The sequence below is a fragment of the Melozone crissalis genome, unplaced genomic scaffold (assembly GCF_028551555.1).
Source record: "Melozone crissalis strain CALT ecotype California unplaced genomic scaffold, PUWL_Pcris_2 ptg000008l_1, whole genome shotgun sequence".
Taxonomy (NCBI): Eukaryota; Metazoa; Chordata; class Aves; order Passeriformes; family Passerellidae; genus Melozone; species Melozone crissalis.
This window is the reverse complement of record NW_026535786.1, coordinates 18,743,625-18,770,570: the sequence shown is the minus strand read 5'-3', so window position 1 is coordinate 18,770,570 and position 26,946 is coordinate 18,743,625. Positions and strand designations below refer to the sequence as shown.

The window sequence follows — 26,946 nt, the reverse complement described above, 5'->3', positions numbered from 1 at the left end:
ACTGTAATTAGCTTAGAAGTCTGTTTACCAAGCACTGTGTCATAGTCCTTGGGAGCTTAGCTCAAAAGAAAGCTCTAACAATGTGTGTCAAAAGATATTTCTAAATCTAAAGGAAAAATCCAGTTCTTCTGATGCTGCAATCAGCCTCAGTACCCAGTCAGTCTTTTAAAATACTGAAATAAGAGGTAGTCAACAGAGGCTTATAAACATGTTTCTTTATTCTTACTGCAAAATCAGTTCACACTTTTACTAGAAAGGCATCAATCAAAAAAATTTGACAGCTGCTACTATATGGGGGACAATTTATTTTACTTATTTCCAAGGAATATTTTGTGAAGGTGAGAATAAGTAACGTCCAAATGAGACACAAAAAGTTACATAAGCTAATTTGCATACAAAAAAGTGAACTTGAAAGTACATTGAAAAGAATACCAGTAAAATATCTAGACATACAAATGAAATGAAACTTCAGTTTTGGTAATAAAAATAAACATTACTACAACTAGCAAGCATTTTATCTCTTTTGTACATTATTGCACCTTTACAGAAGATATATTTGTATTTGTTTTGTTTTGTGAAATATTTACTTTGGTTTTGGTTATTTTACAGTATCTTAATGCTTATACTCTTAAGAAAGAGAGGAATGCCATATCTTCATGGAGTCTTATAGAAAAATAATCATACTAGTGATCTGAAACACAGAATGAACATATTTAGTGGAAATCACAAAGTCATAGAGTGGTTTGGGTTGGAAGTGACCTTAAAAAACATCAAGGTGCACCCCCCTGGCACTGGCAGGGTCACCTTTCACTAGACCAGGTTGCTCAGAGCTCCATCCAACCTGTTCTTGAACACTTCAATAGGTGGGGAATCCTCAGCTTCTCTGTCAACCTACTCCAATGTCTCACCACCCTCAAAGAAAAGAATTTCCTCCTAATATTTTATCTAAACCTACTCTCTTTCATTCTGAATCCATTCCCCACTACCCTGTCACTTCATGCTCTTGTAAAAGTCCATTTCTGTCTTTCTTGCAGGTTCTCTTCAGGTACTGGAAGGCCACAATTTGGTCACCCCAAAGCCTTCTCTTTTCCAGGCTGAACAATCCCAACTCTCTCAGCCTCTCCTCACAGGAGAGGTGCTCCATCCCTCTAATCATCTTGATGGCCTCTTTTGGACCTGCTGCAGCAGTCCATGTCCTGCTTGTGCAGGGGACCCCAGAGCTGATGCAGCACCGCAGGTGGGGTCTCACAAGAGCAGAAGAGAGGAGCAGAATCCCTTCCTTCCCCTGCTGGCCATGCTGCCCAGGACACGTTTGGTTTTCTGGGATGCAAGTGCACTCTGCTGGGTCATGGCCAGCCTCTCATCCACCCCAAGTCCTTCTCAGCAGGGCTGCTCTCAATCTGTTCATGCCCCAGTCAGTGCTGACACCAGGGGTTGTCCCAGCCCAGGTGCAGGACCTTGCTCTTGGTCTTGTTAAACCTCATGAGATTCCCATTGGCCTACTTATCAACCTTGTCCAGATTCTTCTGGATGACACTCCATAATGGCATGAAATACTGGATATGAACCTAACAAGCGAATTAGTCATGCTAGTGCAGTCTCTTTCCTAGTGGATGACCTTCTAAATTTATCCCTTATTTCCATTTTCAGAACTAAGTCTTCCCTACCATTATTTTCTGCTATTTGAGGTATTCAGTGATGATCAGTAGGTCATCAGATCATGTGTTATTAACATATGTATTAAAAAAAAGTGGCTGCTGGTGGAAGAGTGTTTTGTTTCAGTTCAGACAGAACACTCCTCTGGTCTCCCAAATGTGTACATCATAGTGTCAAGTGCATCAAAGCAACAACTACAAGTGACTGACAGAACTAGGATCCCCAGGCAACAACAGCAAAGGGAAGACTGGTCACAACTTCTTTTCCAGGAAAAACTACGGTGTGTGGTCAGTCATATATTTCCAAGAAATAACACATTTTCCCAAGGAAGAAAGTAAAACAGGGAGAAAAAAAGAATTATGGACTCATCAGCAAGCAGAGGTGTTTGAACAGACCTAGTGATCTGTGCTGCCCCAAAATCTGAAGAAATCCTCCAGGTTTCTTTCTATAACCAGTCTTCCATAAAGAATCTCTTTCCTTTTCTGATGTTGTTGAATCATTCATGTTCCTGGACACAAGTCTTGAGGAAGATCCTGCCCCACTGTCAGATCAGACACTGAGCTGTAAATTACATTTTCCTTCTGCACATAAGTAGTATAAGGTTCTACTTCCGTTGTGTCATCCTAGCAAAACAAAACCAAAAACTGTGAATACAAGGAGGAATTTAGCTTGGCAAGGCTCTGCAAATCTTTCATTTGGACTGAAGAAAATAACTGGGAAATAGTGCTCTCATATTTACTCCTCTTCAGCTATAGGAAAAAAAACCCCTCCATTTCTTTTTCTACCAAGGAATGTGGATTGCTGTTTCTATCAAAGATTTGGAGGGTGAAGCTGAGGTATTTTTTCACTTGCCTCCTTTATCTTCCCTCCTACTTCCCTTTTTTTGTCCTGAAAAACATTTTTATTAGGGTCTGATTCTCTAGAAAGAGCAAATAATATGCTATAGGCTTGACCTTGACTCATTCCTAATCAGTCTGCATTTCAGTCTACAGACATGCCAATGAAAGTCCCACGACACGACAGCAAGAACGCTGATACTTAAACCATTATTTTACATTAATGCAACTGTGTCTGTCAGCAGCAACTGGGAGGGCAGCAGAACAGCAGGAATACTAATAACTAGAATTGACTAAGTCTCTTTAGAAACTGAAGCATCTTTTTAAGTTGATGGCAGAATTTGAATCTAGTGTATACTGTAGGTGCACAGATACAATATAATTGTAACACATCTTGTCTGTGTAGAGAAGCTGTTATTTGGATTTGGCAGCAGAGAACAGGGACAGCTTACAAGTGAATTTCTCAGTTACATAGGAAGCTTCTAACAACATAGGATATCCAAAAATATCTGCCAGTTTGCAGGTCAGCTCTCCTTCCATGTTCTTGAGTATGATTTTTGCTTTAATTGTGGATTGACCATGCAAGATAAAGGCCTTCAAAATTCACACAATTATCATTCTGGGCACCAAAAGGGATATTCTTTCGATTTTGGTGTCTGTTAATCTTGTTGCTTAATCTTCTTGTTCACTAACAGTTTTCTTAATATCACCCAATCCATGCTATTGTCTCCCTTCCTGACTATTATTTGGAGAGCAGTTGTGGTCAGGGTATGTGATACGACAAGGGAAATATGGGGGGGACTGTCTCCTTGTTAAAGGAGGGCTTGAGCTGAGTGTTTGCTGTTGGAACACACCTCTAGTGTTTGCTCCAAGTCAAAGTTATGGTGAAGACAATAACTTCATTTTGTCCTATAAAGAGCTAAGAGTAAATATATCAGACACCCTAGCACTTGCTGAAAGCAGAGAGTAAAAAATCTAGTGTTTTCCTTTCACTGACCATGTTTCCAGGGCTGCCAGAATCACCATGATTTGGTGATGGTCTAATTTGCTTAATTCTCCTTACCTGTTGCGAATGTATGGGGGCAATTTCAGGAGGTTTGGTATTGTGGCATGGTCTGTGAAAAAGAAAGGTATTAAAATATGTTTAGCTGGATCACAGCCTGGTTTCTTTGATCAAAAGCTTATGAAACATTTCTTTTTCTTGTCTTCAAGAGTAAAACCTTCTCATGTCTCTCTCTCCTTGACATTTGATCCTGAAATTATAGCACCCTACCTTTCTTAAGAAGTTTTTTCTTATGTTTGTGGGTGCTTATACATAAATTGGAAGCAGAATAGAATCAAAGCTCTCTGTAAGGATATACATTTTGCAGTTAGTGAAATGGTATTGAACTAATTCTTTACCTCTGAGGGAAGAGGCCTGAGAGAAAAACAGTTTGTAACAGGCAAATGAGGAACCTAGCTGAAGTTTTCAGCACAGGTGCTAATTCATCCTTCCACTCCACAAATTATTTCTGTAGGTATTCCTCAGAACTACTTTTTTTCCCTTCTTTTTTTTGTTTCCCTTTCCATAGGAAATCCTAAAGGAACCAGAGCCCAGCTTCACGCAAGGAATTTTTTAGTAAATAAAGATAGATCTGCTGTCCCTTCTGCTCATATGGCAGGCTGGCATTGTTCAGTCCTCTGGCACTTAGTGGAACTTATTAGGCAGCAGAACCAGTGCCCTGATCTAACCAAGAAATATACTGGCAGACTATGACAGTATCTGAAGATTTACTCTCACAGATTCCTATCAGAAAGAAGGAATTCCACTTTAGGAGGCAATGCAATCAGGGTCCTTGCTCAATTTCTTCCCATTTATATTTTACTCAGGGAATCATTCTGTGAAGATGTGTGCAATGCACAGTGCACAGTGTCTTCAGAAATATTTGATGTAGTTAATGTGGTTAATCACAGCAGCACAGACTGACAGAATCATATTATTTCAAGACAGAAAGAGTACTTTAAAATTTCTTCTAGCACTAGATGATTTTTCCTTAGCACCTTAGCATAAGTACATACCTATGACCATGGAGCTTGAAATAGTAAATGACAGCCAGCAAGGTGATAATGATCAGAACACAAGTAATGATGTAGGCATACAGGAAAACGTTGGTGACGATTTTCTCTAAATATAAAGAGACAGTCTCAGTTATATCTTCTGCTCCGTTTCTGTATTATTTCAGTAGAAGATTAAAGTTGCTTTAGAACATACATGCATTTTCAGCATGCTTGTAAAACAAATAGAATGTCCTTCAGCAGAAAGGAACATAGTAATGAAACTTTGCTGAGAAATACAAATGGAGTCTCTGTCAGAGGCAAAAGTAGATTCCACTAATGTCACAGTGGCCAGTCATAATATATTTTCACTAAGCCACATCTGAGTTCCTCTCAAGGACTCATCATTTCTCAGTAGTATAAATATTCTCAAAAGCAACAAGAAAACCAAAAACCAGAACCCAAGGATCATACGTTATCAGACATTCACAATTTGGAATGAAGGAATGTAATTTTTTCTGCCAGCCACTTGAGACTTGGCTCTCCGTCTCTCTTACCATGATATTAAAATTTGCATGCAAAAAAAAAATTTCTAATATTCTCAATCCAAGTGATTATTTGAATACAAAGTTAATGACTAATTTCTCCCTGTTTCCATAAGCATTTCCACTACCACAAGAATGCTACCATACTTATATATATACCTCTTAGGGAAGAAAGCATTAGGAAATAATGTCCAGAACACAAAGAAGCCAGTGATGTTTCTGGACAAAGGCAGTCAGGGATGATACTCTTGTCCCTATAGGATTTCACTGAAGATTTCTGTATATTTTAGAGATTTTCCTTCCTAGAAAGAACAAGAGCTGAGAAAGCTGGACAGGGGTATGAACATGGAGCATACAAAGGGAAGCTCACCTGAGGGACAGCAGGCTATGGACTGGCTCCAGTTCCCAGCTGGGTGGGACACCATGCAGGTGATCACACTGCTGACACTGGTGCTACATGCTGTGAACTTGCTGAGAACAGTCACTGTCCCGTTGTCGTGGCACTTCTCCTCTGCAGTGGAGCTGCCCTCTGGGGCCCAGGAGAGCTGAGCCGGCGGCTTCCCCGCCGCTGCCTCGCACACGGGGCTGCCCTGCTCGTCACAGGACAGGCTCAGCCTCGGGGGGGCTGCAAAGCACCAGCAAGGGGACAGGCATGCAGTTAGTTTGGCACAGCCGGGCTGGGCTGCTCTTGTCCTCCGCCCAAAACGAACCTGAACTGAACCCAGTGAAAAGAGGAGAATGAGGCTGGGGCTGTCATCCCATCCCATCCCATCCCATCCCATCCCATCCCATCCCATCCCATCCCATCCCATCCCATCCCCCAACATGGGCCCAAAACACACGAGATGATGAAGAACAGCTCTCTTTTCCCTTCTGCCCAACTCTTCCCCATCCAGTTCAGCCTCTTCACAACCATTCATATCCTCTGTGTGTACATGGGAAATTCCTTCACACCTGTCATTTCTAACTGGACAGTGGAAAAAGGGAGCAGCAGAAGGGAGAAGAGATCTGGGAAATAAGGAGAAAGGAGACACAGAGATACACCCAATGAAATGCATGAGTTTTTCCCAGCAAGAATCACAGAACGGCTTAGGTTGGAAGGGATCTTCAAGATGCTCTAGTTCCAACCACCTTGCCATGCAAAGGGACACCTTCCACAAGACTGGGTTGTTCCAAGTCTCACTCAGCCTGGTCTTTAACCACTGGGATGTCGACAGCTTCTCTGGACAATCAGTGTTCCAGGGGCACTATCCTCACAATACTAAATATGTTCCTAATATCTAATCTAACCCTACCTTCATTAGTCTAAAAAAAACCAGCTCCACTTTTGCACATTCCTTACCCTGCACGGTCAGATGGTACCTTGTGTGGAAATTCCCTTCTGTTGTTGCTGCTTCACAGCTGTAATTTCCCTCCTGGGCTAGTCCCACTTGCCGTATCTCAAGGGCAGGAGGCAGATCTTCTCTGAATATCAAGTTTATGTTGTCACTGCAGGTTGTTCTGTGTGTCTCGTTCTTATCAGCCCTGTGTACCAAGGTGCACAGGCCTCCAGCCTTGGGGGTTATTGTCCATGTTAGCATAGTTATATTTCCTTTGAAAGAGCAGGTGAGAACTGGGCTCTTACCTACAGTCATCACTAATGCTGAGGAGTTGTTCCCTGAGGGGGGAAAAAAGAGAATGTGTGAGAGGGAGCCCAGGAGTTGTGGTCTGGACTTCACAGGGAAATGTCTGCACTGCTACAAACGAGCGTGAGGCCATGGCTGTGCTCATCTGCACGTTGTCTGTCATCTCTTCCTACAGCTGTGGATCATGGATCCAGTGGCCTGTCACAGTCAACCCCTGCAATACAAATTTCCCACTGAGGATCATCTTAGTGGATAAGACTGGATACTGGAGCAGGACCCTACTCCTGCCCATTGTCTTCAGCGGTTCCGCATCCAAAGGCTGTGCTTGAGTGAGCAAATCCTCCAGCTGGTTGCTCACGGGGCCTGAAATACAGGAATGTGACTCTTGCATCCGGCCACACGACAGTGGCTTTTCTCTCGAACTGTTGCTGCCGACAAAACAAACAACTTTTACTTCTGCATTCATGTGAAATCCCATACAGTGGGATTTGGCCTTGTCTACACCTTTCAGGCATTACACAGGTGCACATAACACTGGTGGAGCTTTGTGTGGGAGGGAAGAATTTTGCCTCATGGCTCAGGGTTTTCTTATATGTGCATTAGTGTTGCCTACACGTACACAGGCAGCCTCTTTTGTAAGGCACTTGTGAGACTGAGAGAAAAAAGGGTCTGAGAGCAGGTTGTAATCCAGTGTGAAGAGTAGCTGAGGGAATGGGACTTTTGTGTCCTCTGGCTTCTGCTGAAGTTAAAAGCCAGCAATCCCTAGATTTCACAATGTTTGTGAATGAAACTTCTCAATTATTTGGTTTATAGGAATAATACCCACACCTGTAGTCCAAACAAACCTCTCTTTATCACTTATTTCCTCTTTTAGTAGGTGGCCCTTAAACTTTGGGACAGTAAACCACTGATCTCTCAGTTCTCTGTGTCAGTGGTGGAAAATGAGTTGCTCTTTCCTTTGGCTGACTAATGGCTTTAGTCTGAAAGCCATGTGTGAGGAGAAAACCAGAGCACTACTTTCAAAACCTGCATTAATCTGGACAGACAGCTCAAGTTTACCAATCTGATTGGTACTGACAAATAAGTTTTTCCCACATTATTCCAAAAATATTAAACCCCTCCCCAAAGCTTACCAGCAAACACACTAATGCAGCAATTGAAAGTACATCTGGAACATGCAAAGAATTATAAGATTCAATTTTTGCATGAATTAATGAAACCCTTTCAATCCTCCGCCGTGGTACAAGATCTGACTTTGTTGGGTTTTGCTACTACTTACCCAGATTCAGAATTATATTATTTCTGCTGTCCAGCACGCTGCGAAGCCCAGTTCTTAAACATTCACAATGCTATAGGAAGTGGTCTTAATGAGCATCAACTTTAAGTAATTAGTCAAATCATTACTATTGGCCTCTTTGAGAAAACTACTGTTGGTTTTACCTCATTAATATTGTCTGAAATCTCATTATCTTCTTGAATCTAGGCAAATGAACCATTCCAGCTCAACTACTTTTGGTTTTGTTTGACTGTTTTCTGGGGAAATTATTTCTGACTTGCAAAATGAGCACACTTCACTGCATTTCAACTTACCTATTCCTTCAAATGCTTTTGCCTTTTCATTTTGAGCATTAAGTATCCTTTGGATGAAGACACTTCAGCTGTTAAGAGTGTTCTGTGACACATTATTACTCTGGAGGTGTTTTTAAATGACAAGTATTTTTCTCCTAAATGGCATTCCAAGAAAACATGAGGTGTGTGTTTTAAACTCGGATGATTTTACCAGGAGCGGAACTGAAAGAAGTCTTTTGTCCCGTGATAGTTTCTGGATGAGTTCAAGGAGCGCCTCTGAGAGTTGGACAGCAAAGTGTTTCCTCTCCCGCTTTAACATTGCTGAGAGCCTCAGAGCTCCAAGTCATGCAGAGTATGGCTGACCTCATTTGAAAATGACTAAGCAAACCTGAGCACCCAAACCACCCCTGTGTTGGAGCTGGGGTTTTTTTTTGATAATGTTTGCAAATGTTGAGCAAGAATGACAGTGTTGTGCATATTGAACTTCCATTTACATATTAAAGCAGCAGAAATTTACTTGTCTTTCAACTCAGCATCTCCTAAGCAGCTCATTGCAATGTAAAAGTTCCCCAACACAATGGGTTTTCAAGCTTCAAGGCTGTAAAGAAAGAGGCAGTGAAAGTGGTGCTTTTTGCTATGCCTTTTGTCATATTCTCCTCTGAATGAATCAGGTACCATTGACTTCAAATAAGAAACCACATCAGAAAGCTTAGAATCTGCTGAATCAATTTAAATACAATTTTAGGTTTACAGAAAATTTGTAGAAGGCTTATGAAATTCCCTGTATCTTGTTATTGATTCGGAAGACTTTAAGTATGACAAGAATTTCCCCAGATGACACATCAATTACTAAAAATCATCTTGCTTATCCTAGCCACACAGCTTCATACTTTTTCAAAGAGGTCTTATAATATAAAAGGTTAAACTGTTTTCACTTTACTGCCCTCTTTTATTGCTAGAGTGCAAGTAAGCAGCATTAGTGTAAATATTAATTGTGAATTTTCTTCCTTGATTTGCTTTTTTTTGGGTACATGCTGCTAGAAACATGATCTATTGATTTCTTTTACAAAAGAATGTGTCTGCCAAAAATCCTTACAGATTCGGTTAATTTGTGTTTCTGAAGTGGCTCACTAGCAAAATAGGACTGGACCTGGGCAATACTTGATGGGGAGCTTCCAAACCATGAAGAATAATGTCATCTATTTTCATGGAAGTTTCTGATGAACCTTCTATTTCAAACTAAAATATTATCCCAGGAAATGTCAAAACTTACTAGATCTTACCACAGAATTAGCTTTATTCAGAAGCAATCCAAAATGTATATTCTCAGAAGTTAATGTGTAAATAGCTATGGGATCCTCAAGTACAAAGGCAGTTCCTTAAATAGAAGTTATCCCCATCCCTATCCCATCCTTCCTGGTCAGCCTTAGCATTTGCTCCACTTTGACCTCACATTGGACTGAAGTTGGACATATTCTGCTTTCTCTTTCTTATCAGCATACCAAAAGCCATTAAGCATCTAAAAGTATATTTTATTAGAATATAAATCAGTAGATCATAAAGTGACAGGTCTGCAGGGGACACAGAATTGCTGGCTTTACTTATGAAAGTAAAGGCATGAAAATAAATCTCCTCTGATCCCTCTGCCCCTAGAGAACAGGTTCTTTCCCTCAGCCCTCTTTTCTACTCCACACCTTTTTGCTGACTTGTCAGGTTGCACATTTTTTACATGATCACACCTGGGCTCCTTTTCCCTCACTTCCATGACTTCTTGTAGGCCTGCTACAATCAAGCCCTTTGCTAAGGTCTCCTGATCTGCTTTCTTTGTCTTCCTTATGCTGCCTGCCCCAGCCTGTGCTCTTGGATATGTACCCAGGAGCTCTGAGGGAAGGCGCAATCTCCCCTTTCCTCTGGGAATTTCACTAAACCTAGAGGGTGTATGTCTACTCTACAGGAGAACCAAACAAACAGGAGTGTTTCTTGTGGTAGCCACAAGCTCACTCTCGTAGACTCCCCCTACAGTGGGATGGGGAGAGAATCAGAAAGGTGAGAAAACTCAGGTTAATAGGTAAAGCAAAAGCTATGCACACGAGAAAAACAAGACATCTCAAGGGCAGGTAGGTGTTCAGCATTTACAGGAAAGCAGGACTGTATCATACATAATGGTGACTTGGGAAGACAAACATCATAGCTCCAAGCATCCCTTCTTTGTTCTTCCCCCAGTTTTATATGCTGAGCATGATGCCACATGATCTGGAATATCCCTATGGTCAGCTGAGGTCAGCTGTCCTGGCTGTGTTCCCTCCCAGCTCTTTTGGACCACAGTCCACTCAGTGGTGGTGTGAGAATCAGAAAAGGCCTTGGCTCTGTGTAAGCACTGCTCAAAACATCTCTGTAATGTCAACACAGTTTCCAGCACAAATCCAGCTCCACAGAAACCACTATGAAGAAAATGAGTTCTCTCCCTGCTAAAAACCAGCACAGTATTCCATTTCTGTTAAAGAGAAAATGTTCAGTGCTGCAAGTATTTTAATTCAGACCTCTCATCACACCACTGTCTTCAGGAATGGTCTTTTCATGCTGCAAAGTGGCTAAAAGTAATTTGCTGCTGCTTCCTCTATGATAACCAATTGGTTTGTGACCAATGCATTAAGGCAGATTTATGGCATCCACATCAGCATTTGTCTGCTCAAAGGCTCAGGCCAGCACTTTGCACAGCTACAGCTCTTGAGGTGAAATATCATCTTACAGCTGAACTGAAATGACAGCTTGCTGTGGGTGAAAAAAGGGATAATTAGTGCAGCAAGGCCTCAACTTCTGTGGGCCTGCAGAGGACAAGAGATTTGAAGGTCTGAGCTATCAAGCTCATCTTGGTGCAGTGCTAACTATGGGATGGTAATTAAATGTCAGCACTGTTATTTCATTGCACACAAGAGATATGAAATAAAGGGTTGCATATTTATTGTAAATAACATCTCATTTTCAGTTATGCTCTTCACAATTGAGTTGACTGGAAAACAGCAGTCGTTTTTTCTGTTAGCCAGAAAGAGCAAAGCTCAGGAAACCAGAAGTATGTGCTGTCTGTGACACTGATGTGGAAAACAGAGGAGTCAGGTTCTGGGAATTTTGTACAGCACTAGACCAAACCATTTTATTTTGGTTGTGAATGCAAATCCATTGTGATCAGGTTTCACCTTGGAGACTCATCTGGTAGTAGCAAGCCTTTAGACTGAGGTTCTCCAGTTTGACTGCAGCCTCTAAAATCCAATTATGCCATCTCATTGTCTCTCCTTGACTTGCAGAAGACTTCAAGCCATGTCTGAGAAGGTTCTCAAGCTGTATTGCAGTGCACTGAGTGCACATTCCAATGTACTGACAGATTCCACTTTTATGGAAAAAACAAACTTGGTTGAGGAATTCACATTTGTGTTTCAAAAATGTGCTGGTTATTGTTGTCATTGTAAGGTTACTATAATTTGAAAAGACTGGGGGAAAATATTTGCTCTGCTTTTTTTCAGTGTGGTTTATGCAGTGTGTTTGAAAGCTCTCATGAATAACTAGTTGCACCAGCTTCTTTTCAGTATCACTTATTTTGTCATTTCTCCTATTTCTCAGAGACTTTCTCACACTAAAAGAACAAAGGTTTTAAAAACAGGAACATTTGATTGTAAAGCCACTAAACTTCTGAGGGGAATCACTGCAAAATCAGAGACAGCTATGCAGGTTGAAAGTGCTACTTTCAAACACGAAAGATTTCCAGCCTCTGTTATTCTTCATAGCAAGTTTTAAACCACAGTAGAAATTTTTATTGCCTCAATTTCCATGACAGTCTCTTGCAAAAGTTACCTGGTAGAGAGTTTTTTGCACTACAAAGAGACTACTTTACTTTTTCAGACATATTTCTCAGACATCCTCTTGATTCTTTATTTCTTACAGTAATAATTTACCAGAGCATTTTGATGCATCATCCCCCTACACCCTCTGTAGGTATTAAACTTAGAGATATAATGAACTGAAACAATGATCATACCACAGCCAATGACTAACTGTATCTTGGAATGAATGTAGTATATAAGTCACAGCAAGTTGTAAGCAAAAAGGCAGCACTGGACACTTGGAAGAGTTCAGATACAAGTCTGTGTTGTGCATCTGTTTTCCCCTTCTACTGCCAAAGAGTTCCTGTGACACCCAGCAAGGCTTGTCTGGAATGAAATGAAAGATAAAGAGAAGTACTTTGTACTAGGGTAGGAATTGCTGATGTACTGACAGATTCTTATATAGTGTAGCTTTGTGACTTTGAAAACACAGTCGCAACAGCACGGGATGGAGTGTGGGCTAAAAACCTCTCCTGTGTTTCGGGTGAGAAGCAAGTAGTTAGACTACTTTAAATTTCATTATAGAAACACATCAAATAGCTGACCTAAGTTCATAAGCCTCTGTTTCCTGAAACCTAGATCACAGCTTTTTGAGCACGGATGTATCTTTAACAGGACATATTAAAACACAGTTATACCTTTATTGCTAGTTTCACACTCACACTCTTTTACCCATAGTTGTCATTATTCCTTGAAAAGATGTTTTATTTTCCTTTCATTCTAGTTAGGAATTTCCTTTATCTTCAAAATTCCTTTTTTTCTCGTACTCAAAATTGTTATTTTGTTCTTCTTTTAACACATTTATTTTCTGTGACCACTACCATGCCACTTGCAGTACTTTTCTTGCCACCAAGAAAAGTATTAAGTATTATCACTTTTTCTTGCTGTTTCATGCAAACTGAGATAGTAATCTCATGCACTTTGCCTTTGGTTTTACAATATGAAGTGCTCCTAGAATGGCTGGATTTTTTAAGATTGCAAACTTCAACATGGCTTTATATGTTGCAGAGGGCTGAGGACAGTGACAGCAGTCAATAGTGATCTCAAGGTTTCAGTCTTCCCTCTCAAGGTGGAATATACCTTTGCCAGTCTTCCCTCTCAAGGTGGAATATCCCAGTTGCCAGTTCCTAGTGTGCAATTTTTCTATGATCTTTCAATTCTCTTACACTTTCTCTAGTATCTTTTCAAGCAGTCTTTCAAGACAGTTAATTTTGAAGGCAATGAAAAGATGCTAAAGCTCACTTAGGTAGACATGTGTTTGATATAGTGTCCCCTTGAAAAAAAATTAAGCTGAAAGAATAAAGGACAACTACAGGGACTACAATTGTCCAAGGGATGGATAAAGAACTGGGTTAAGGAGAGAAAGAAAAGGCAATTAAATGGTGGTGCCAGTTTTAAGATAGCTTGCTGATAATATTTCTCAGCAGCTGATTTTTGCCGAAATTCCATTTAAGTTTTTACTTAAGTTTTTACGGAGGCATTGACTGTATCAGCAGCATGCGAAGAAATTTGTTGAAAGCAGGAAGAACACAGTGTTATTAGTATAAATAGTTGATCTGTCATACAAGAAAAATCAGTTGACCTTGATAAGTAGAATGTTAGATATGTGCTGAAATTCAGCCACTAAAAATGTCGTAATAATAAAAAATGGGTAGTCCAACAAATTTTGACTGGAAAGTTGAATACAGAACCATGCCTTAATCAGTATTTAAACCAGCTTTTCAATAAAATGGGTACTTGTTTTGGTGCTTAAATTGTTTGTGAAATGTGTTTTCTAATAAAATGCCTGCAATTTGATCCAGCAATTCAGTGATTTATCCCCATATAAATAGGTTATGTCTCAATATAATATGACTGTAGGGAAAAAAAAGGATGGGTACACTTGTTAAATGAAGAGAACAAACACTGTTGGCCAAATCCTCAGCTGATAATAAATCATCACTGAGCTTAATAAGCTGTCATGCAGTATATCAGTCTGGCTGTAAACTTTGAACTTTGCTGCTTCTGAACTGTGCAAAGTAAGTAAATCTTCCTGCTTGCAGAATGTGAGCTGGAATAGATGAGGGCAAAAGGGATTTGCACCGGATGTCAAAGTGCCTGGGGTAGTATTGCTTTCAGAGTAGCACTGTGACATCACGTGTGACAAAGTGATTCTAGTTCTCAGTATAGAAACAGATACAGATTGTTTTATATTTTGTTCTATGTGCTGAACTTGGCCTTTTACTCTCGGCCACACGAGAAGAAAAATAAAACAAGTACTCTTCACTTATGCTTAAGCAGCATTTTCCTACTATTCTAAACAAAAATAGATAATTTTCTGCAAACTGTAGGTTGTGTGCCTTCTTTTTCATACTTTGCAGAAAGCAGATAACAAAATACTATGAAAACATCCTTCTGACCTCACTTTTATATGGTTAAAATCACAGTCATACCATAAAGGTTTAGTGCTTACGTTTAGCATTGCAGTTTTCATCCCAGCACTGTCTTATTCAACACCAAGACAAGGCAGCATAAGAAAATCCTCTATGCTTTTTTCTTAAGAATGATTGCACCTCTAACTACAAAATATATCAGCTGTGAGTTTTAAGTAGCACCTACCTCTAGAAGTGCATTCACAGTTAAAGAAAATCTGCTTGCTTTGTAAGTTATGAAGTATGTGGTCAGTTTGGAAGACTGAACTTCCTTCTTTCCATAGTTTTGAAAGCACACAAGTTCAGGCAAAAACACACTCTGTGTTTGGACCACAGCAAAATAAAATGTTGGTATCATAAGGATGTGTTTCGAAGATTGGACTCTGGCAGTTTAGATATGTTCTATGAAAATTTTTGCTTTACTTAATGGTACAGAATTCTTTCTAAAGAATTTGGATGAGAAAAACAGTCTGCTTGCGTTCAGATGCTTTTAGGGTAAAAGAAGTCAGAATAATTCCAGCACACTGTCCCAAAGGAGCAGCAAGGAAATAGTGAAATGGAGACAAATGTAAGTTTACCATAATAGATTTTTTTGGCTATGATTTTTTGTATCTGGAGCAAGATTCCATCATAAACTAGAATAGAAGTCAACAGAGACAGATGTAGTGAAATATCCTAGGGCAGAGATAGTCAAAAGGCAATAAAATACTGGTACACTAGTGAAAAAGAATGTACTGGTTTTATTAAGGAAAGAAACAAAACGAAAGCAGTAGCATTCAAGGAAGGTATATATGCAGGCAAACTTGAGCTGTAGCTAGGTTGCTCTGTAAATTAACTTTACTTTCATTCACCTCATAGTCTATAATTTCAGCACAATGTCACTGACTTCAATTTTTCACTATTGATAAAACTGAACAACCATAGGGAATCACATCTCTTTACTGATAATGGATATCTTGCAACTTCCTGTGAAGCTCTTGCACATATCCATTGTCACAGGATAAACTACAGAGGCAGTATGTATCCAGTCAAATGCTGCAAAAGTTATTTCAAAAAGAAAAGAGATTTATTGCATGGACTTCTCATGGAAGACCTTGCCTGTCCTTACCACTTTCCCTTGGAGTATACACAACCATTTGAGGTGTTGTGTGTGCTTAGCTAACTAGAGAAACCTTCAGAGCATTACCAAACATATTTTAATGTTGAATCTTTTTCACTGCTGCTACTGAAGATCATCACAAAAGGATTTTTAGTAGAGATCATGCCCCAACAACTTCAGTAGTTTATTATCCAACTCTACCTGAGGGCAGATCTAGGTATGACAATTAGAAAGCAACCTCATCCTTTTGTCTGAGCTGCTCCATCTTCTGTGGTAAAAACTAACCCAGTCACACAAAACAACAAGCTGAGGAAATGTTAAGGAAAATGTTAATGGAGATAAAGTCTGGTTACACAACAAAATTTCCATGACTTCATTTCTTTCAGAGTAGTTTGCTCTAGTCTGCAGAAGGAGGGGACATAGTTCCTTCTGAGCTTCATGCAACACTGAAGACTAAAATTATCGGGACAGAATATGCACATTAGATCAGCTTGACACATTTAGCCAGTGATCTCTGAAGGAAAAAACCCTTGCTGCTAAATATTACTCGGAAGAGCCACCCTCATACTGAAGGAAACAAGTTAAGGAGCAGTGCTAGCTAAAAACTTCCCATCAAATGTAGGCTGCTTTTTGTTGGGAGCAGGTTGAGGAAAGAGGTTTCAGGTGTGAAATTAGATTTCAATGGAACATCTTTTTCTATATTCTTTGAAGGGCAATATAATTGGTTAACTAAGATACCAATAAGTTAAAATCCAAATACCTTAGCGTGAAAACTCTCCACTTTTTGGCATTGGACTTTTTAAAAATATTTCCAGCAAAGTGAATTTTTAAAAATAATTTTTGCCAGTAGGATTTCTATTTGTCTCCCCACTTTTTCTTCAATATTCTGTGATGTATTCACACTCCTTTACTTTTTGAGCAACTGTCTTCAAAAATGTAGATTGTCTTCGATGCTACCATAATTGATCTGCATGAACTTGAGCAGGTTCCTCAGTATTCTTTTGAGATAGTTCTTACCTAGAGAATAGGGACAGCTTTTGTACCACCAGTGTGCCTGTTGAGAGGTTAATGATCAAAATAATGTTAATAATGTTCATGAAGTATTTAAATTTTTTCCAGTGGGTAGCACTGGGGTAACTATTTAGAACCCCTCCTCATCACACCAGACATTATAGATGGGTGTTCCACCACTGCCAACAATGACTGCATCTGTTTTGCTTTAAAATACCACAAAGAAGATATTTTTATTTTCTGACCAATGTCCATGTAGTTTAGTTCTATCTGTCCAAAATAGGAATGGACACATGCATGTTACATATTATACAGAGATGTCCAAAGTTGAATTTGGATCTCACAGGCATATCTGTCTTCCTCCTCCTGTACAGAAACAGTTTAAGTTTCTGGAACTGTTCCTCAAATCCTTAGTTCCATTATCAAATCCCTGGATTGCTTTATGGTGTCTGGAAAAACATAAGCTCTGAAAATGCAAATGAGCAGTATGTGGGAAACATTAACTGTTGTAGTTAAACTGTATTAAAATGAAGTAAATACACTAAAAGACAGAAAATTTGGACTGCCATTGCCCCTAGTACAAAAGCCTTTCCCATCTTGATACTGACCATGCACCTTAGAATGAAATTCTAGAAACTGCTCCCCTCTGTCAGCACATCAGAGACTTTCCACTTCTCCTCTGAAACATCCAAGAGATCCTTGCCCTATTTCAAAGTACCTGCAGCCTCTCTTCACCAGAAACTTCATGTCCAAAAGCTTCAAGTTCCCAAACACTTTCCCAGGCATATTTTTAGGGTGTTGAAAGACTCATTTTCTCAGATGATGTGATTTGGATGTCTTAGTAAAAAGGCTATTTGTGACAAATTGTATGCTCCCAGCTAAGGGTCACTACATAGTTGCCTACATAGAAGTCACAGGGAAAATACCTGGCAGCCTTGTGACCACTAAGAAAAGATGAGCAGGAGTGGGTGTTGGGAAAGCATATCTTAACTGTGCATTACAATTTTTAGCACTTAATTAAAGCCATATAACTATTTATAGCTTTTATAAAGAAAAGAGCTGTGCACATTTCCCATTCTTACATCCCAATGGCCAATTGGTCCAGTTAGACTCACCTGCTAATCTCATGACCATGGTGATGGTGAGCAGCACAAAAACATACACGGTCTTCCCAGCAATCTTCATGTTGGTTCCTGCTTTCATGGCTCAGGCAGCTCCCTCACTCCATCCATCCCTCCACCAACTTAACTGTGGTCAGGGCAGCATTTCTTGCCTGCCAATACATCCTCAGCAGCCAGTGTCAGCGTTTCCTCTTCTCCTTTCCCATGCCTCTCCTTTAGCTGTGCATGCTCTGGGCTGACTGGCTCCTCAAAGCTGGAGAGGTTCCTCCTTCTGACTTTTCAGAGCTTCCTGTGCTGACAACCCAGGCAAACATTGAGGAAACAGGCTGAGCAATTCTGCCTTCCGTTCATTGGCTCTCCTCAAGAGGCTGATGAGTGAAGATAAACCCTGCAGCAGAGTTCAGAGAGTAAAACCAGAGGAGATTATTCAATGCTGAGTTTAATATCAAAAAGGAAATCTTAGTCTTGGGAAACTAGAGAGAGACTTCATGTTTCTCACTGCTTTTACTTCTGCTAGTTGTTTATCACGTCTTTGTCACAACCTCCAAGAAAATTCTTCCACATGTCTTCCTAAAAAAAAAAAAAAAGCAGTCTTAAATCGTCTCTATAGTGACATTTTCAATTATTTCTCTCTTAAGTACCCACTTAGCACATGGAATTCTACACTTCCCATATATCTACACAGCCTCATGTGAACTTTTAAGTTCAGACCTTGTGAATTCCTAAATAAGTTGTAAGTGTACTCTTACTGCATCTCCACCCTTGCCAGCTAAAATATTACAAATTCAAAACTCATTTTTTGCAGAATCTGAAAAAAATTGTGAGTATGGGACAGTTTTCAGGAAAACTGCAGAATGTCTCATTCTGGAGGTTTGAAACAAGGAAGCGGTAAATATTTCCAAAATGAAACACTGATACTTCACATTTAAATGATGGTTTTGTTTAGAAACTGATCTAATTTGAAGGGGGCAGAAATTTGTACAAAAGCTGAAATATTGAGCAATTTTTTTTTTTGGCACAGCTGAAATTACATTTTTGTCTGGAAAACAAACACAAAAAACAATTCACTGTTATGTGCCCTTAATCTAGTGCAGGCTTCCCATGGGGTAACAGCCTCCTCTGAGACATCCAGCTGCTCCAGTGTGGGGCTGCTCCATGGGCTGCAGGTAGATCTCTGCACCAGGGACTGCAGGGGAATTGCTGCTCCAGCACCTGGGACACCTCCTGCCTCTCCTTTTCTGACCTTGGTGTCTGCAGGGCTGTTTCCTTCACACATTCTCACTCCTTTTGCCAGGTGAAGCTGCTTGGCCATTGCCCCCCACTGCTTAAATGCTTTATCCCAGAGAATAGGCTATCCATTAAGCAGCAGTGGAGAAGTTTGTATGCTGAAATTTCACCAGGTGACATCTGGTGAATTTTGATGGGTACTAGAAGCTGTAAAGAAATGCAGCACTCTTTGTGCACAGAGACTTGTTTTCAAAGTTTAATAAGGTTCCTTCCTTTCACATTTTTTTTCACCAAGTGCTCTAACTTTTGCACCAGCAAAAATGGAGATGCTTCATGGAGAAGAGAGCAGCCAGACTGTGAGTGTGGTGAGAGTAAAAAGATGGGATGCATAAAGCAGCATAAATGTTGGTGCCATGGGGAAGATGCTGAGCAGTGTGGGAACACAAATAGGACAGACAGGAGTTTTGTGTAGATGAGAATGATTTAGGTAAAGCACGTGTGTGCACTATGTTAGTTCTGTACAGGGTGAATTAAGAGCTGTGGCTCACTCTGCTACTGACAACACTAATTTTACTGAAAATTTCCATGGGAAAATACTGTCTTTGAATAAGAAAGTGGGGTGCCCTTTGAGGAAAAGCTACCTCAAAAATATGAGGTTAAATCAGCATTTTAAAGAGAAGTGATGAATTTTATTTAGCTTTGTCTTATACTGTTTTTCTCTTTTCCTTGTTTATGAATTTAAAAAATGGAAAAAACAAGTATTGTGGATAAGGACAGGTAATACTTACTCTTGCAATCAGAATGAAGAAGAGACTTGCCCTTGTTCAGAGGGAAAGGGTGAAGCTGTTTCAGAATGAAAAGTCTGTGTTAAATACTTGTCACCAGAAATTGAATGTCGCCCACATCTTTCACTGAAAAATATGTTTGGGGGTTGTTTTTTTTCACAGTACTCTTGTGTGGGTTGTTTTAAAATAATATTGTATCAGTTTCTCCACTTCCTCACTGATACAATAATTTTAAACTCCAGGGTCCCTCTCCTTTCCTAAGCCACAGCATTTCCCCAGCACAATTCTGTGGTCAGTGGTAGAGAAAAGGCCTCAGCTATTAAAGCTCCAAGTCAGAATAGTTAGCAGTGAGGACAGAGACATAAGAGGAAAAGACAGAAAACAGATTAAAGTTGTCAGGAAATGAACTGCTCAGGCACTTGAACTGCACACTGTGTTTAAACTGTTCTGATGAATGCGGTCTGGTGTTCTGGTTTTGTTTGATCAGACTGGTGTTCCAAAATGGTCTGCATAGATGTTCACTGGAACAGAGGAGTGTGAATTAAAGTCTTATTTAAAGAAGTAAAAGAAAGACTGATAATGATCCTATAAAGAAAATAATGCAAAACATAAATTCAGATGGATGATCTCTGTCCCAGGAACATCTCATTGACTACTGCTTCTTGTGGGAGGGTGGTCTGTATATTTTTATCCACTTGATTTTTAACATTCAATATAGGATTTTTACACTCCTCTTGACTGTTCTGAGGTTTTCAGTGTGCTATTCACAGTAACACTGGTTTATTTTCTGAGCATTTACCATTGACTGTGGAATTAGTAATGCATGTGAACAGATACCATTGCTTTGCTTTAGACAAGAGCATGGAGAGGATGATATGTTTATGTAAGTAAAGATAAGAAGACTGAAGAGATAACTAGGCAAAATGTAAGCAGTGTCAGGCCTCAAATGTAAAAGAAGTGGTGCCCAGATCTGATGCAAAGACAGGAGGATATTAAGACATAGAAAATGTGCAGACTTGCAGTGTACTGGATTGCTGCATAAAGCAAAAAAATAAGAGATGCAACAGGATAGAGGAGATTTTGGAAGAAAGCAAACTCTCTTCTAAATAAGAAAAGTCCAACTTTAAGTTATCATCATGGAAGATCTTTACTGTAGAAATTAATTCAGAACCAGAAATGAGACAGCTATATACTTTAGGTAGAGAAGAATAATTTAAGATGTCATTAAGATACTTTGGAAGCAGCTTTCTGGTTGAGGGCAGCAGAATTTGGGAAGTGAGATATGAGAAGTCTGTAGAAGGTCATGACAGAAAACAAGTTTACCACAAGGATTGATGAGTAATCATAGCAGACTTTTCTTCAAGTTATATATTGAGAGCCAGGATCCCATGATATAGAATTCAAAGGAACCTAGATTTATTTGGGTTGGAAGGGACCCTAAAGATCATCGATTTCCAACCCTCCTGTCGTAGGCAGGGACATCTTTCCCTAGATCAAGTCGCTCAAAGTCCCAAACAGCCAGGCCATGACACTTCAAGGGATGGGGCATCCACAGCTTCCCTGGGCAACTTGTTCCAGTGTCTCACTACCCTCATAGAACAGAATCTCTTCCTCATATCTAACCTAAACCTACCCTCTTTCAGTTTAAAGCCATTCCCCCTTGTCCTGTTACTACATGCCCCTGTGAGGTCTGTCAGGTCCCTCTCCAGCTCTCTAGCAGGTTGCCATGAGGAAGGCTGCTCTAAAGTCTCCCTGGAGCCTTCTCTTCTCCAGGCTGAACAACCCCAACTCTCCTCAGTCTGCCTGTACAGTCCAGGTGTTCCAGCCCTCTGATCATCTTGGTGGCCCTTCTCTGAGTTCTCTCCATCAGGTTCACATCCTTCTTATGCAGTGGGCCCCAGATTTAGGTGCAGGACTCCAGGTGGGGTCTCACCAGAGCAGGGCAGAGAGGGAGAATCACCTTGCTTGCCCTGCTGGCTACACTGCTTTGGATGCAGTTCAGAAAGCCAAGCACATCCTGGTGATGTGCAAAAGGATGTTTGACTTGTTTGACTTTCTGGGCTGCAAGAGGATGTTGCTTCTCATCTCCCAACACCCCCAAATCTTTCTCCTCAGACCTGCTACTGATTTATTCTCCACCCAGCCTGTGTTTGTGCTTGGGATTGCCCTGGTCCAGGTGCAGGACCTTGTGCTTGGCCTTGTTGAACTTCATGAGGCTTGTGCAGGCCCAGCCCTCAGGCCTGTCCAGGTCCCTCTGGATGGCATCCCTTCCCTCCAGCATGCTGACTGCACCTCACAGCTTCGTGTTGTGGGCAAACTCACTGAGGGTGAGCTCAGTCCCACTGCCCATGTAGCCAACAAAAGTGTTAAACTGCCTCTGTCCCAGCCCCAGCCCCTGAGGAATGGCACTCAATGCTGGTTTCCACCGGGATATTGAGCCAGGGGCTGCACTGAGTGTGACCACCCAGCCAAATCCTTCTCCACTGTGGTGCACTTCAGAGATGGGGATGTTGTGTGGGACAGTGTCATGCGTTTTGCTTGTACAAGGCCAGGTAGATTACATCGGTTACTCTTTCTTCATCCATCAATGCCCTCACCCATCATGGAAGGCCCTCAGATCTGCCAGTGAAGCCATGCTGGCTGTTGCAAATCACTTCCTTACTTTCCATGTGCCTTGGTATAATTTCCAGGCAGACCTGCTCCATGATCCTCTTGTCAGGCACAGAGGATGAAACTGAGCCTGTAGTGTCCCTGAGTCTTCATTATTTTCCTTTTTAAAAGATGGGAGGGAGTATGTTTCTGTTTTTCCAGTCAGTGGGGGCTTTACCAGATTGCCACATCTGATCTGAGAAAGGAGAGAGTGGAACAGAGGATGGCCTAGACAAGAAATAGTGCGTGTAGAGGAATGAAAGTTGTCAAGATTTTCTGGCTGCATTAATTAGAAACAGTGTGCATTTAATGTAAAGGAAGAAAAGTGGAGAGGCTTGGATAGCTGAAGCCTGACACACAGCTGAGGATGAAGACATTGCCAATAAGTGCAACTAAAGATATGCTTTAAGTGCCCGTTTCCACATAGCAGAAGAGAAACTCGAGTGTCATTTATTCAAGGTGCTATGAAGAACCTTCACAACCTACCTGGAGACTGAACTTTCCCTGTCTTCTGAGTTCTAAGAGCACAGATCTAGGCTCTGCCTGTGGTTTTCAGTGTGGGTTATTGCAGTGCCATTTCATGTTAATTATCGTAAATGTCATCAGATATTATTTGGCAGTCTCTGTGATCTGCTCTGTTTGAAGTGGTTTTACTCAGCTTAAAGTCCTTGCTGGCAGCAGATTCCATGTTAATAACGAATTCAACAAGAAGTGCAAGAACGGTAATGCTGGTTTTTAACTTTTAACCAAATGCAGACAGAAATAAAATTTGCTCCAGGAACTGAGTTTCCAATGATGACATGAATATTAGAGTGCTGGAACCCCATCTGGTACAAACTTAAGCTGGCCTGGTTTTGTTGACTTCTCATGATGGTTCCATGACTTTATTCATGTGAGAATTCTCCCTGCTGTCTCTTTCTATGTCAGCTGAGAATCCTAAAGATTCAGATAGCTTGATGGTCTGCAAATAAATTAGTAAATCTCTGAAGCTGGAAATGGTTCTGGGAAAGGATCATGATTCTCTGTCTACTGACAGATCTGTTTCAGACACAAAGTGCTCACCCCAACAATGGTTTTGTCCAGCAATTTGGCAAGAAGGTAAAATTGAGGCTGGATTACAGTATGCAAAAACCTTGTTCAAGATATAGGGCATTAAAACCAATTTCATTATTTCAGAGATGGCAGTGTCTGTCACACTTGTCAGTGAATTTCCTGCCTTTTGATGACCTGTCTTAGAACCAAGATCTTGTGGTGGGAAAAGAATTTCAGTAGTTTTATTTGCATATTCTGTAACAAATACTTTAATTTTGCATATGGAGGTATGTGAAAGAGAAAATGAAAGTATCCATAGCATCTTTCTTTTGTGCAGGCAGATGCAAAACTTCATCTACTTAACTGATGCACTTTGATGTTCCTCCAGCTATTCCATTTCTTGACTCTGAGTTCATCCAGTCTGCCTGGAACATGATTGACAGCCTCAGATTTGATTGCCTGAATGTTTGCAATTGCAGACTCTGTAATCTGAGCTTTTGTGTTCATCATGCTGTGAAGGCCAGAGTGCAGTGGTCATTTCCTAGCTCACGGATCCCAAAACATGGCAAGTCCCCTAGCAGAATGGCATCATGCAGCAGGCTGGCTATGAAGATATAATTTATGACCTTTGTGGCAGCAAAGTGGCACAATATGCTTATAAAGCCTCTTCCTGGTTGTTCTGCTGTTGGGTGTTGCTTATTCCTAGAAACACCCACGCACCTGAAAGTCCTGATGAGAATAAATTTCCTTTTACACAACTCCTACTGGAGGGTAGGTAAGGCTGAGGTGAAGCCCGCATTCCCAGAGTCCTTCTCTGTTCAGGGAAGCTTACATTAAATAACAAGACTGAAACCAGGGGACCTGACTTTGAATTCAGAGCTGTTGGGAACCCTTTATACACATGTGTAGGTAGATAAAATATTACTCATGTTTCAAAGTACTGCTGAGGTTGAGTTGTAGTTAATAAAAGTACTAAAGGCCTCCCTGCAGCCTAGTCTGAAATTCCACTTCCCATCATTTCTGGGAGTCCTGTCCTAACAGCTTCTGCAGGCCAGATCTGTGCTGTGCAGATGCTGACAGAGCAGAGCTCCCTGGGCTGCCTTTGAGCTGGCTTCAGACACAGAAGCTGTGCAGGGAAGTCAGCACAGCACTGCACACAACCAGGGCACAGAAACCTCTGTGCGCAACTCTGTGCTACCTGGTGGGAATGAAAGAGTCCACCCAGTGCAATCCAAGCTTTCTTGGAGCCAGCTCAGGGTCACTGACACACAGCAAAGGCTCACAGCTCCTGCTGGGGTGAAATGTTGTGGCTCTTTTGAAATCAGCATTAAAATGTTCACCTGCCCAGGTTCTAGAGCAGGTCAAAATGCCTAGGAGTTTTCTTTTGTGACATGCTGTGGTTATGTTGTAGCCTGCATCCCAGCAAGGTTCCCCTTGAGCACAACTCCAGATTGTGCAAGGAAGACTGGGCTTGCTTGCAAAAGTGCTCTGAGAGCAGCTGACTGAAAAGTGAGGAGGAAGTGGCTCAGGGGACCGGATGAACTGACACATGTTTCATGAGAGGAAAGGGGCAGGAATGTCCAGATGAAGCCTAACTCCCCTCACTTCTAGATGCCCAAAGCACTGGAGTCTGCCCCTCTTATCTTTGGTCAGGAGGCTGAAAAGAAATGTGGAATTTTTAAGGCTCTACTTGAACAACAGGAAGATGTTTCACTTCTCTGATTCCTTAGATACTTGACTTGAGAGATGGACAGGATAACTTCACTTGACAACAAAGAGTGGGACAATTTTTTTTTCCAGTGCAGATGCTCCCTAGCAATCTCCCACAATAGGCAAGCTAAGGATATGAAGCAGGAAGTTTTGCATTTGAAAACCCTTTGCAGCACACCAATGATGTGGCCTGGAAGTCTGCTAGCTCAGCAAGTTTGGGACTAACCTTGGCCCTGCTCTCAATGCTGTGCTGTGTCTCTTATCCCCACTGTGGCTGCACAGAATACCAAGGCTGTATGTGATCTATCCTCCATTATTTCAAGTACCCAGACTAAGAAAACATGAGAAATCTGTGGGGATTTTTTGTCTGCCATAAGTCAATGGAAGTTAGTGGAAAGAAACTGGCGGATGGAGATGTTTGCAGGGTGTAGACGTATTAATTTCATTTTCTGCAACAGGTGCTACACATGTAGACAGAAGCAGGAGATTCATTCTTCTGCCTGATTTTGCATGTTTGGACAGTTATTTCTGTCTTATTTTGCAGTAAGGGTGAGAGCAGATGACTCTAGTAGAGTGGACACTTTTATTTCTATAGAAGAAATTCAAGTGCAGCATCAGATCATTCAAAGGTGCAAGACATTTTCTAATCTTCAAAAGTTAGGCATTGGTTTAAAGGACAATACATAAATCTTAGTATCTCTTTCAGTACTGTCTGCATTGTTCTAATTTCTCATGTTTACCATAATTCATTATTAATGTTTTATGCAGGCTTGCTTTCTTTCTTGTTTCAACAATATCTGGTGATAAGGATGTCCACAGCACATTTATGTGCTAATGTAAAATTGCTTCCTTTTCCTGCCTTGAATTGGTATGAGAAGAGTTGAGACTAGTCCATAACAGCTGTGTTAGGCATAAAATAGTTCAGTGTTCAGTGTTCAATAGCTAATTAAATGTTGGTTTAATTAAGATGTGCAAATCCAAAAGAATCTCTGGTATAACTCCAGAAAGGTCAATTTATTCATCAAGTCTTGATTTTTCTTGATAGTCTCAATTATTTTAATGTGCAGAATGGAACTTCCTGATTTCATGGTGCTGTTCTTGATACTTTCTGAGGAAAGTAGACTTGATCTGGGGGGTTCCAGATAGCCTAGAGGCAAAGGTCTCTCTTCCAATTTCTGTACAGGCTCATTCTGTCACTTTTACTTTTTATTGTGAATTATAAACATTATTTTTGTCTCAGAGAAGCTCCACTCCCAAGGCTACATATATTCCATATCTACAATGCCTGTGCTATGATGGGGACACATAAATTGGAAATTGAGAACCCATGGGCTTCTCCCATGTAAGCAGACTTGCTAACCCAGCAGTTCTTTATTTCCGATAGTAACATACAACAAGAAATCAGCCCTGCTTGCTACAGCAGAGCAAACAAGGCCTATCTGGCACACACTGGTGGTATATGCCATTTCTGGGATCTGGAAAATAGAGCCTGGATATCCCTGAAAACTGAAAAATAATTTCTCAGCTTGCTGTCCACTATTCATATCATTGCCAAAAAAATGCATTGGCTTGGGGTTTGCTCATTGTAACAACAATGGCTAAAACATGAGCTCTCAGAACCATATGGCTCCATCTGGAGCAAAATTCCTAATATCACTTAATTTGGGAACTTGGCAATACTGACAACACTTTGGGTGAAGAAAAGAACATGATGGTACAACGCTGGTAGTGAAAATAAATTTGGGGTTTTATGTTTTAATC

At 40.8% G+C, this 26,946-nt stretch overlaps 2 protein-coding genes across 2 annotated transcripts in view; one reads left to right on the top strand and one right to left on the bottom strand.

The window, feature by feature from the left end:
• SLC35A5 (solute carrier family 35 member A5) overlaps nt 1–26,946 on the top strand; it is a 167,118-nt gene that overhangs the window by 107,883 nt on the left and 32,289 nt on the right. The gene's annotated exons all lie outside the window — the stretch shown is intronic.
• On the bottom strand, nt 2,157–17,864 carry LOC128933191 (cell surface glycoprotein CD200 receptor 1-A-like). Its single transcript, XM_054270105.1, has 6 exons — nt 17,777–17,864; nt 6,414–6,728; nt 5,442–5,696; nt 4,551–4,656; nt 3,556–3,607; nt 2,157–2,279 (listed from the first exon to the last, which is right to left on the bottom strand). The coding sequence occupies exons 1-6, from the start codon at nt 17,862–17,864 to the stop codon at nt 2,157–2,159; spliced, it is 939 nt and encodes a 312-aa protein (XP_054126080.1).

What these genes read in the sequence shown, in the direction of transcription:
- LOC128933191 (XM_054270105.1), bottom strand. Translation starts at nt 17,864, where the DNA reads ATGAAAGCAGGAACCAACATGAAGATTGCTGGGAAGACCGTGTATGTT. An exon ending in CATGGTCATGAGATTAGCAG is followed by an intron (nt 6,729 to 17,776) that starts GTGAGTCTAACT and finishes TTCCCCCCTCAG; the next exon opens with GGAACAACTCCTCAGCATTA. An exon ending in TTCAAGCTCCATGGTCATAG is followed by an intron (nt 3,608 to 4,550) that starts GTATGTACTTAT and finishes TCTTTTTCACAG; the next exon opens with ACCATGCCACAATACCAAAC.